The sequence below is a fragment of the Leopardus geoffroyi genome, chromosome B4 (assembly GCF_018350155.1).
Source record: "Leopardus geoffroyi isolate Oge1 chromosome B4, O.geoffroyi_Oge1_pat1.0, whole genome shotgun sequence".
NCBI classification, from domain to species: Eukaryota; Metazoa; Chordata; class Mammalia; order Carnivora; family Felidae; genus Leopardus; species Leopardus geoffroyi.
In genome coordinates, this window is record NC_059341.1 from 142433309 (window position 1) to 142444997 (window position 11689).

The 11689-nt window shown below is 62.4% G+C and overlaps 1 protein-coding gene across 12 annotated transcripts in view; it reads left to right on the forward strand.

The window, feature by feature from the left end:
- PPP6R2 (protein phosphatase 6 regulatory subunit 2) overlaps positions 1–10762 on the forward strand; it is an 84345-nt gene extending 73583 nt beyond the window's left edge. For 2 of the 12 annotated variants that reach the window (XM_045464884.1, XM_045464885.1), the window contains exons 13-24: positions 1610–1725; positions 4068–4153; positions 4547–4627; positions 4993–5090; positions 5520–5577; positions 5846–5970; positions 6147–6310; positions 6728–6893; positions 6979–7067; positions 7592–7751; positions 9555–9815; positions 9903–10762. In XM_045464884.1, the coding sequence (XP_045320840.1) occupies positions 1610–1725; positions 4068–4153; positions 4547–4627; positions 4993–5090; positions 5520–5577; positions 5846–5970; positions 6147–6310; positions 6728–6893; positions 6979–7067; positions 7592–7751; positions 9555–9815; positions 9903–9954 (1456 nt within the window). In that variant the 3' untranslated portion in view covers positions 9955–10762. Of the gene's footprint in view, positions 1–1609; positions 1726–4067; positions 4154–4546; positions 4628–4992; positions 5091–5519; positions 5578–5845; positions 5971–6146; positions 6311–6727; positions 6894–6978; positions 7068–7588; positions 7752–9554; positions 9816–9902 lie in introns of all 12 variants that reach the window. The other 10 variants (XM_045464883.1, XM_045464894.1, XM_045464889.1 and 7 more) reach the window with 8 other exon arrangements.
- The last annotated feature ends 927 nt before the right edge of the window (positions 10763–11689 follow it).

The following is an 11689-nucleotide window of genomic DNA, read 5'->3' on the forward strand; positions in this document are numbered from 1 at the left end:
GGCTCCGGTGGGGAAAACCTGGAAGTGCTGGCCAGGGAGGGGCAGGCCTAGGGTGCCCAGGAGAGACAGGCAGAGCCACTCTTCTCCTTGCCCCACCCGGCCTGTCTGTCAGCAGGGACCCCAGCCTTCCACTCACAGTGTGTCCTCAGTCCTCCCATCTCCCCATCCCCGCCACCAGCTGCTTCTCCTGCTAAGCCCTGAACCCTCAGCAGTGCATCTGGGCTATTTCCTGCTTTCTCTCCTGCCCCACCGGCCTCTCGCGCCCTGAGCAGCTGGGATCTTTTTGAAACACACAGATGGTCTTCCCACTGCCTAAGTCTCGACCATCCAGGTCCCTGTGTGGGCTGCCCCTGCCCACAGCCCTGCCCACATCCTGCCCACTGCTGCTTCTGGGGGGCTCTGATCTCACCCACCTCATGGCTCGCATCCTGCTGTTACCCCACCAGGTTGTGTCCTCTGCAGAATACATGCAACATGTGGGACGGGGTCATCTGTCCTTCCTTGGGTCTGGCCCACGTGATACCACTGAAGCCCCATGGGCCGCTTGCTCTTGTCCCTCTTGTGCACTTGTGCACACGGTGCCTGTCGCGGTGGGTGGCTCACTCCTTTCAATGAGGGGCCCACGATGCCACAGAGGCTGGGACTCAACAGCAGGCTGCACACAGGCCTCCCCGCGGGCCTGTCCCTCCAGGCTCCCTCCTGACCCCTTCCTCTGCCAGGCTGGGCTCACTGACTCAGGAGCCCACCTTTGCTTCCTCTTCTGGGCACCGTCAGGCTTTTAGGACAGAGAACACGGTCGAAAGTGACTTTGTCCCCTCTGAGCATTTAACGCCTTCCTAGCACAAGGGGCTTTAAAGATTTGCCCTTGTGTTGGGTCACGCATGTGACGGAGGAGAGGTTGAATGTGAAGCTGTGTGTGCTTGGCAGCGTGGGGTGGGAAGGTGGACGGAAGCCAGGACTCAGGCCTTAGAGTGTGTAGAACTCAGCAAGGGAGGCAGTTTGCAGACCCGGGGAGCCAGGCAGTGACAGGCCAGCTCCCAGCCACTGCCCATGTGGAGCAGCCCCTGCCTGGCTCTGGGTCCCAGTCCCGTGTCCGTTCTTGACTCCCCCTGCCCTCCCCTGCCACCCACCGCTGGTCAGCACCCGTGGCAGGAATGCACTGTACTGGGGTCTCTGAACCTCTTCTGCCCCACTGGGTGTTCCTTTGGGTCAGCCGGCTCTGGGTGGAGCTGGAAGGGCCTCTGGGAGCCAGGACAGGGCAGAGGTGTCCGCGTGTGGGCTGAGGGGCGCAGCATCGGACCAGCCCTGCAGGGTGGGCAGAGGCCCACCAGGCCCTGCTGGTATGCAGGCCCCATGGCTGCCTCGGTTTCTGGTCTCTACGTTGGGGGTAGGAGCGGTGTCTGCCTCATTAGCACTCCTTGTAGTGAGATTGGAGTGATTGGCTGGCCTGTAGCAGGTGCTCTGGAAAAATAAGTGTCCTGCAGGTGGGATTCGTGGGGTGAGGGGAGCGGGGGAGACAGGGAGGGCTGGGAGCAGGGGTGAGGCCAGGGCCCTGATGGACACAGTGAAGAAAACCTAGTGGTCCCCTGATGCTGCCCTTCACTTTCAGGGCAGCGGGTGGCATGAGGAGAGGCAACATGGGCCACCTTACCCGGATTGCCAATGCGGTGGTACAGAACCTGGAGAGGGGCCCCATGCAGACTCACATCAGCGAAGTCATCCGAGGTGAGCCCGTCCTGCCCTTGTTGCCCTCTTGGCAGCAGGAGCCCCGTTCTGGGTCTGCCCCCTGCCCCTTCCCTCAGCCCCCTGCCTCTGCCGCATCTCCTGCCTCTGTCCCCTGCCTCCTTCCACTGTCTCCTGCCCCCTGCTTCTGCTCTCTGTCCCCTGCCTCCTGCCTCTGCCATCTGTCTCCTGCCCTCTGCTCTCTGCCCCCTGCCTATGCCTTCTGCCCCTTGCCCTCTGCCTCCGCCCCCTGCCTCTGCTCTCTGCCCCCTGCCTCTGCCTCCTGCCCTCTACCCCCTGCCTCTGCTCTTTGCCCCCTGCCCTCTGCCCCCTGCCTATGCCTTCTACCTCCTGCACCCTGCCTCCTGCCCTCTGCCCCTTGCCCTCTGCCTCCCCCCCCGCCTCTACCCTCTGCCTCCTGCCTCTGTCCCCTGCCTCTGCCCCCTCTCTCCTGCCCCCTGCTTCTGCCTCCTTTCCCTGCCCTCTGCCTCCTGCCCCCATCCTCTGCCCCCTGACTCTGCCTCCTGCCACCTGCCCCTGCCCTCTGCCTCCTTCCCCCTGCCTCTGCCCTCAGCCCCCTGCCTCTGCCCTCTGCCTCCTACCCCCTGCCTCTGCCCCTTGCCCCCTGCCTCTGCACTCTGCTCCCTGCCTCTTGCCCCCCTGCCTCTGCCCTCAGCCCCCTGCCCCCGTCTCCTGCTCGTCTCCTGCCCTCTGGCCCCCCTCAACAGGCGGTAACTGCATTGGTACAGGACAGTCTGCTTGCTTTCCCACATGGGATCTTCTCTCAAGGTGGGCCTGGGTCCCAGGTGTCAGTTCTGTTGGACAGACCTCTGTGGAGGGCATCCTTGTGCCCAGCAGCCCTGTCAGGTGCCTGCACTCAGCAGCTCAGGTGTCAACAAGTTCTCTCCTGTGTCTGCTGCTCAGGGACCACCCGGGTCCCGCCCGAACACTGCCCTCCCGCTCCACAGTCCAGCTTGTCTCTGAACTCAGGCAGCTTTGCAGACCTTTCTAGCACAAGTCTGGGGAGCTGGGGAAGGTGGCCTCTCTTCTTGAAGAACAGGTTTTGGGACCTGAGCAGAGGCAGCCCCTCCTCTGGTCAGTCCTCCCCTCTGCCCTCAGCCTGAGACATCCGCCATCCTGGGCTTCTCCTGCCTCGGACTCCAGGGCCACCCCTGCCCCGACCTGGGGTCCCACCACCCACGCCCTCTCACATCCTGGCCGTGGTCTGCAACTCCTGGCCACCAGGCTTCCTGAGCAGAGCCGGGAGGGCCCAAAGGAGTCTTGCTTCAGACAGGAAGGTGGGCAGGTCGGAAGGGCCCGTGTGGCTCCCCTGGGGAGGACGATGCCCAGACCAGCCTGAACAGCGTGCTGAGAGACACTGGGAGGTCAGGGCTGGACAGATGGATGGAGTGCACTAGTGAGTCCAGGGAGCTGAAGGTGGGCAGAGGACAGGATCCCTCAAGGCCCTGGGGGCGGTGTTCACACCAGTTTCGTGACCGGGACCGTCTTCTCAGCCCCACATGGGATGCTTGGGCGCAGTGGATGGTGTTTGCACAAAGGAGTGAGCTCCATCTGGCAGGACCCCCACCGGTGCCGTGATCCTGGGGCATAGGGGGGTGCTAGGGTTCCTCCCCCATCGTGCAGCAGAGGAAGCTGTGCTGCCAGTGTTAGGTCAGCTGTGTGGCAGGTGTGGTCCCCGCCGGTTTAGACCGGTGGGCCTGCCACACTGGCTGCCTGGTTGTCCCTTCAGGGAGTCTCTGCTGTGGTCCCTATGGCACAGCGCCAGGGGTGAGTCCAGGAAGCTCTGGGTGGCCCTCCAGAATGGAAGCAGGGGAGTGTACTTGGTTGGTGGCCAACAGGCCGAGGTCGGGCACCTGTGACAAGGGTGTGTGGACCCAGGGAGGCTCCCTAGGAAGGGTGCAGTTTGGGGTGTGTGAGGTGAGCGAGGAGCTTTCTGCCGTGGTCTTCACTTGCTCTGGACTGTGACTCACTCTGGGGCTCTGACCTTTCCAGAAAACAGGCCCCCACAGGCCTGTGGGCTGCACTGAGGGGTTGGGGGGATGGGCGGAGAAGGAGATACAGCTGCAGTGGTATCCGCACAGCAGAGGGAGATCCGCACAGCAGTGGTCCCCATGCTCACTTCGTACCTGGGGGCTCCTGAGGTCGGCTTGTGTGCCAAGATGCCCGCTGAGCTCAGGCCCTTCCCTGTGAGGGCCCTCGAGGTCCTGTAGGACCCCTGGCCGCCTAGGCCTCCCTTCCGGTGGCCCTCAGGCGTCCCCTCTGGGCCCTCCATGCCTGAGCACAGTGGCGCTGTCCCGGGGCTAAGTAATGGTGCTCCCTTGCAGGGCTCCCTGCGGACTGCCGTGGGCGCTGGGAGAACTTTGTGGAGGAGACACTGGCGGAGACCAACCGCAGGAACGCTGTGGACCTGGTGAGGGGCTCAGCTGTTCCCGTGGCACGGCATCCGTTGGTGCTGTGGCCATGCCTTCCTGTCCGGTGTGTGTGGGGGGGGGCGGGGGGCGTGGTGTGTGTGTGTGTGTGTGTGTGTGTGTGTGTGTGTCCGTCCGTCCACACGGCCCTGAATGCGTGCAGTGGTCTCTGCCTCTGTGTCCTGAACACCGACCTGTCCTGCCTCGGGCCCCAGTGGCCCCCTAAAGCCTCAGCAGAGCTGGCCTGGCCCCTTGACCCTTCCCTGTCCCCTCAGGAGCCCTAGTGTGTTCTCGAGGGCTCCTGATTCCCGAGGCCTGGTGTGCCCTACACCAAGGGGAGGGGCGAGGGGGCAGCAGCCCCGGGGGCTCACGTCCACCCACTCTGGCTGTTTCAGGTAAGCACCCACCACCTTCACCCCTCGAGTGAGGATGAGGACATGGAGGGCGTTTTCCCTAATGAGCTGTCCCTGCAGCAGGTGCGTGTGGCCGCTCTGCACAAGCTCAGGCAGCCCTTCCCGCCCTTGGCAGCGCTCAGTCTCCAGGGCGTTGCCAGGCTGCTGCGGGAAACAGCCCAGGGGAGTGTGCTTGTCCCCACACACCAGGCTCAAGCAGGGGAGGGGCCAGACGTGCAGCGCCCTCGCCCCTTAATGAGGGGGGAACCCCCAGAGCCACATCGATGAGACCCTTGGGGACCCGGTGGATGACCTTTAAAGTAAACGAGGCTCTTTGGACGCGACCCTGCGTGCATGTCATCCGGTTGGGAGGACCCCGTGAGGCAGCAGAGTGAGCTTTTCTGGGAGCAGCTCCGTCTGAGGCCGCCTTGCGCCCCCCTCCCCGCCAGGCTTTCTCCGAGTACCAGGTCCAGCAGATGACGGCCACCTTCGTGGATCAGTTTGGCTTCAATGACGAGGAGTTTGCAGACCAGGATGACAGTGTCAAGTGAGCTCCCATCATGCTCTCTGGCCCCTAAACCATGTCCACCCCACCTGGGATCCTGTCACCTGGGTGCTTCCCTCCTGTCACCACATCCCACATTCGAGCCTTCACCATCTCCCACCACCTTGTCCCTCTTGGAAAGGAGCTGGGTTCTGCCCAGTGTGACCAGGTTCCAGGCCTGCAGGAGGGGCTGGGCTGCAACACCCTCTGGGGAGGCAGATTGTCACCGTGCAGACCAGGGACAGAGGGGCCTGGGTGGAAAACGAGTGAGTGTGAGGAGGGAGGCAGGACGGAGAGCTGCCCCCTTTATCCGAGGCCCCCATTTACTTACACTCAAGGGGACAGGTGGACGTCCCTGGGGCATCAGGGCATGGATGGTTGCAGGACAAGCCCCAGGTGGCCCCATGCTGACCATGTCCCTTATTGCTGCAGTGCTCCCTTCGACAGGATTGCTGAGATAAACTTCAGCATCGATGCTGACGAGGACAGTGTGAGTCCACAGCTCCATGCTCATTAGAAGCGGATGGGGACACCGGTGGGTGGGCAGTATGGGGACACAGGGCTGCTTCGCGGAGCCAAGCCCCCCATCCTGGGATCCCCCTGTCTGGCTCAGCCCCTCTGGGAGCCCAACCCCCCATCCCATGGCCCCCCTGTCTGGCTCAGCCCCTCCGGGAGCCCAACCCCCCATCCCATGGCCCCTCTGTCTGGCTCAGCCCCTCCCGGAGCCATTGCCACTATGTGGGTGATGTTGCCTGCAGCCCAGCGCAGCTCTGTTTGAGGCCTGCTGCAGTGACCACATCCAGCCTTTTGACGATGATGAGGAGGATGACATCTGGGAGGACAAGGAGACGCACTGCACTGCCCGAGTGACGGCTAGAGCCAGGTGTGAGGCCCACCTGTCCTCCTCCAGCCTCCTGAGGCAGAGAGGTCCCAGAAGGCTGTGTGTGCACTCCCAGCCCCACACCAGCCACGATGTTCTGGGTGCACAAGAGGGGACACTCTGGGGCACCCCATGTTGGTGCTGGCTGGTGGCTGCTCTGACCATGTGTCTTTCCCCAGGTTTGGGGGCCCTCACACCTCAGAGAGCTGCTCAAAGAATGGCCTGGAGCGTGGAGGCCAGGACAGGAAGGAGGGCTTGGAAGCAGACAAGGATGTGGCTCTGGCAGGTGCCCCTCTGGCCTCAGCCCAGAAGGAAGGTCCTCGCTTGGAGGGTGGCTCAGAAGGTAGATGCTGGGGACACAGGGTTCAGGCTGGGCAGGGGACTTGGGCAGGGACACAGGCCCTGGCCTGTGCGTGGTGGTGGTGGTGGGGGGTGTTCTGCCGTGGGCCTGCTGTTTGTTGTCTGCAGACTCTGTGCCCAAGCTTGCAGGTGATGCTCCAGAAGGCAGCAGTGTCCCCACAACCCCCGGCTGTGCCAATGCAGGATTGGTAGCAGATGCTTTGGCCCAGATCTTGGCTGCCCCCCTGCCCCCTGTCGAGGTCACTCTGCCACATTGCCATGGCTGGTGGCCGGCTGGTGTCCACTGGTCCTGTCGGGAAAGGCAGGCCCTGCGGCACTTCTTGCAGAGCCCCAGGGCTGTGAAGGCAGGTGGGGCTCACCTGTGGGTCAGGGCTGCCTGGACGGCTGTGTCTCCCCCCAGCAGGCGCCTCGTGGGCAGTATTTGAGGAGACGGTGAACTCGCCAGTGCCGGTTCCAGGAGTGGCGGTGGATGTGGGTTCCGGTGTGTGGGCATCCAGCACCCCCAGCCCTTCGGCTTTGGAGGAAAAAGGCTGGGCCAAGTTCACCGACTTCCAGCCTTTCTGCTGGTGAGGTGGGGCGGGCCAGGAGATCACCCCATCTGCCTCTGGGGGTGGCATCTCCCTGGCCGGGGCTCAGCCTTGCCTTCCACAGCTCCGAGTCGGGGCCCAGGTGCAGCTCCCCGGTGGACACGGGCCACGGCGGTGCCCAGGATAGCCTGACCCAGGGCCCAGAGAGGACCCGTGAGTAGGAGGGGCTCTGAGCACAGGCAGTGGGAGGATGTAGCCAAGACCCCACTGTGGCTCCCTGTCCCCCTGGTGATACTGGGGTTTGCACATCTCCCAGAGGGCCCACGCATAGGGCGGGTAGCCCTCGGGGTGTGCATGTCACTGGCCTGCACCCATCTGTGCTGCCAGGGCCTCTGGCGGACAGTGAGGGCCTTCCCAACCCAGGCCAGTCTCCCCAGGCCTTGCTTTCTCCATGCAGGTCACCTGAGTGCATTGTGCCACCTCAGTGGCCGTTCTGGGGCCTGTTCAGGGTCCTTGACCCTGAACCCCTCATCAGACAGGCTTGGAAGCTCCACAGGGTATCAGAGCCACACCGAGAGGGAGTTGGAAGTCACAGGGCTAAGTGGGGGCCCTCCTGGCCTGGGGGAGGAGAGCCCCTTTGTACAGTTCCTGTAAATACACAGATGCACGTGTGGGCTTAAGGACCCTGAGGCCGCGCCCTGCGGCCCCTCCGTCCTCAGCTCCCTGTCCTGTAGTAGGCCCGGCTTCCCCATGTGCCTGGAACGCGTGTGTCACCAGGAAGGCCCCCCCAGTGGTTTCCGACAACACTGAGGACGAGCAGAAGATGGCAGGTGCCTTGGAGACTGTCAGCATGGGTCCCAGCCGGGAGACCCCCCTGCTGCCTGCGTCAGTCCCCAGGTGTGCAGGGTCCCTAGGTCCCCAGCACTCTGCTCACCTAATGCCCTGCTGGCCCTGTGACCCTGAGGATGCTGACTTTTGGGGGGTGGGGGGGGTAGGGATGCCTGTTCGTCTAAGTGGAAGCTCGGGGTCAGGGATGCCTTTTTCACACAGGGAGAGCACAGGGACTGAATGTCCCGCCTTGGGGACTTGGGGATGGGGCTGCCCCAGATGGTGGGGAGGGGCCGTGGCCTCTCAGACAGCAGGAGGGAGGGTCTCTGAGGATGTCCTTGGGTCACAGGAGTCCTGACTGGGGGTATCTTCCCTGCAAGCTCCCCTGCACGCATCCCTCCTTCACCCACAGGAAGGCCCAGGCCTTTGGGATCCGTCATTGGATGGACAGACCCCTCCTGGCTGGGCACGGTGGGGAGGCAAGCTGCATAAGGAGCTGTGAAAATAGGGAACTGGGGGCCAGTGGGGCACTTGAGAGAGAAGGTGATGGTGGAGCCGAAGCTTACAGGGGCGAGGGGGGGCAGTCCCCCAGCAGGAGAGGACAAGGACCAGATGTGTGACAGCGGGAACAGCCGTGGAGTCTCCTTCCCCCTACCCCCCAGCCCGCTGCCCCAGCCCTGGTGGTCCCGCAGGTGTGGGGCTCAGTCCATCCCATTGGTGGGGGTCCAGCTCTGGCTCACAGCATGCTCGTTCTCAGGACCCCAGACAACAAGGCCTGTCCCTCGGGGGGCACAGCTAGGAGCCAGCGGGGCCAGGCAAGGAGGCAGGGCCCCAGGCCCCTGAGTGGTGATCCTTGGGTTAAAGGCATACATGGTTCTTGAATGGGTTTAATTCCTTCTCAAAGTGCAGCATCATTGCAAGTCTCAAAGCTTCTTCCTCTTTTCCTAACTTCCCTGACTAAAAACCAGCTTTGCTCTGAGAAGCAAATTATGTTCTGAAAGCAAGTGGGCCATTTCCGGAGCTGCCTGCATGACTCTGGTCCCAGCCCGCCTGTGGGTGAGCCCTCAGGCTGTGCCCACCTAGGCCAACACCTGGTCACCAGGCTTTAATGTAGGGTGTTTCTTATGCTGCCCGCGGCTCCCCCACCCTCACTGGCTCCCAGGGGTCCTTGTACGGTTGGAGCTGACCTTATATGTAATTGAAGCAAGCACTGGGCAGGTGTGGGCTGAATGGAGGAGCCATGGGCTCGCTCTCCTGGGCTGCAGCAAGAAGGGCTGTGAAGACCAGAGCCCGGCACTGGGGCTGGTGTCCTGAGGCCACTGGTTCTTGACGTTTCCAGTTACGGGAGGGACCATTTCTGGGCACATGGCCCATGGGCTGCCTTTTTAAAAATTTTTTTAACATTTATTTATTATTGAGAGACAGACACAGAGAGTGAGCAGGGGAGGGGTAGAGAGAGGCAGAGACACAGAATCTGAAGTAGGCTCCAGACTCTGAGCTGTCCGCACAGAGCCCGACGTGGGGCTCGAACTCACAAACTGCGAGATCATGACCTGAGCCGAAGTCAGACGCTCAGCCGACTGAGCCACCCAGGCGCCCCCCATGGGCTCTCTTAAGTGGGCTGGGTGTGGTGCAGAGTTAGTGAGGGTCGCTGGAAGTATTGAGGGGAGCATGTTGCATGCCAGGGTGGGGGGTGGGGGTGGGGAGCTGTCTGGAGAGAGACCAGCTCAGGGCAAGCACTACCTAGAAGGTCTGAGGTCTCGGTGGACAGGCAGGTGATCTCTGGTGTTTGTGGAACTTGGGTGGTGGGGGGGCGCAGAGCCACGCTGGAACCCAGAGCCCAGGTAACTGGAGCCTGTGTCTCCGGTACAGGGCTGAGTGCACCGCCAGCACGCTGTCAGACCCCACCTCCCCTGCACCTGCAGAAGCAATCTTCACCCCAGCTGTGGCTGTCCCCCCTGAGGCTGCTGTGGCGGCCACCACGGCCCCGGGCAAGGCCAGTCCCGCCCCAGCTGCCCTGCCAGTTGCTCCTGTGTTGAGCGGGGCGGTTCCAACAGGGCCTGTAGCGGCCATCACCACTGCAGCCCCATCCACATGCACAGCAGCCATCCTGGGGACAGCGACAAAAGACAGGTGAGCCGGTCAGGCTGGGGGAAGGGGACCGGACAGGACCCTTGGGACCAAGGGCTCTAACCCCCCCCCCGGCTCGTCTTCCTGCAGGAAGATGGACGCACCACCACCTGCAGGAGCCACCTTGAACGGCCCCGTGTGATGCTGCTGCTGCCCAGCCGTGGCGCGCCCTTAATCGAGAAAACTACCTGGTGATGCAATTTGTCTTTTTTAATTTAATTTAATTTTATTTTAAAATAAATGCTGCATTGGTAAAGCTGGCAGTTGGAACCAGTTGGACAGCCCAGCTTGCGTCTCTCCTGCCTGACCCCACGTGGGCCTTGAGTCCAGCGAGTCCAGCTCCGCGCACAGCAATAAGGCCTCAGATGTGCGCTCTGCCGGCGGGAGCCAGGGGCCAGAGCCCCAAGACACCGTGAGGACTGAGGGCCACGACGGGCATGGACGTCACAGGCTCTAAGCCTCAGTTTTTACGGATTATTATTTTTTTTTTAACAAACGCAGGAAAGAGCCACGTGTTTGCACTTTTGTGTCCAGCTACAACGAAGGGTCTCCCTGGCTCTGGGGACAAATGTGGGTCTGGAGCTGGACTGGCCAGACAGGGTCTTAGCTGCCCAGTGGCCCTGGGAGCCGGCCTTGAGCCAGGCTGCAAAATTTGACTGCCTTAAAATAAGACCCTCACGGCCTGGTGGGCAGTTGGGGCACCTGGCAGGGGCTGGCCATGGGCGTGCAGGATAGGGGCACAGGGGGTGCAGAGACTGGCTTCGGCGATGCCAGGTGGGGTGGGGGGGGGTGGTGCACCTGTCGGGGAGGGCAGGGCCAGGCCATGCTGTCCTGGAGGGGTCTGCAGGATTATTTTATGTTGAGTCCATTTTTAATGTTCTGATAATCTGACAGGGCACCCGAGACCCCCAACTCCCAATAAAAGCTGTGTTATTATTCTTACTGACAAACCTGTGTGTTGTTCAGCCGCAGGCCCTGGAGCCCTAGCCTGACTGGCAGCAGGGCGGCGGGGGGGGGGGGTCACTGCTGCCTCCACCCCCGCCCCACGTTGGCAGTAGTGTCTCAGAACTGATGCAGGTTGAGAGCTTTTTTCTTTGTAAAACAGGCTCTGCCTACAGCCGACCCAAGGGCCACCTGGTCCTCACCAGCCAGGCAGCAGAGGCAGCCAGCAGGGCCTCCCTGGTCACTGAGGGCCTGGATGTGGGTCTGTGTACTCATCAGTGCCTCCATTCCTCCTAAGCAGCTGTGGTCCTGCGCTTACCTCGCCCTGTGGCCCCTGCTTTGGTGACTTCTGACCTCCTCTCTTGAGACAGCCTCCGTGTGAAATCAGGCAGGCACAGGACCCCAGGTGTGGATCTCCTGGGTGGTGGGAACCTTAGTCCAACAGCTATCCGCTATGTGACCCAGAGAGAACCTGGGGGCTCTCCTCACAACTCACCTGATACCACCAGTGGGTCCTTCCTGTGCCTGTGTCCACACCTGCTCACCTCCCACCTGACAGGTGCTACCTACCACCTGTCAGGCCCCTCCACACCACCAGCCCCTCTGGCTGGGAATCTGACTCACCACCGTCCCAGACCACTGTGGAATGTTCTTGGCTTATGTGACACCTACACCCCGATCCCACACACCCCACCTGACAGGCACCTGGTACAGGTAGGGCTCTGGTCCCGGTGGGACTCACATTTGTGTGGGGAAGGAGGAGAGTGATCACAGTGGCACCCATCTTGCCCCGGACAGAGGCCAGGGTGCAGGGAAGGGGGTGGGCAGGCATCTGGAGCAAACTTCCCGGAGCCCCCACCGCCCAAACATAAGGAGCCCCCCACTCCTCAGCATCTCCCTCCCAGATTCCCTCCCATCCACTCTCATCTGATCAG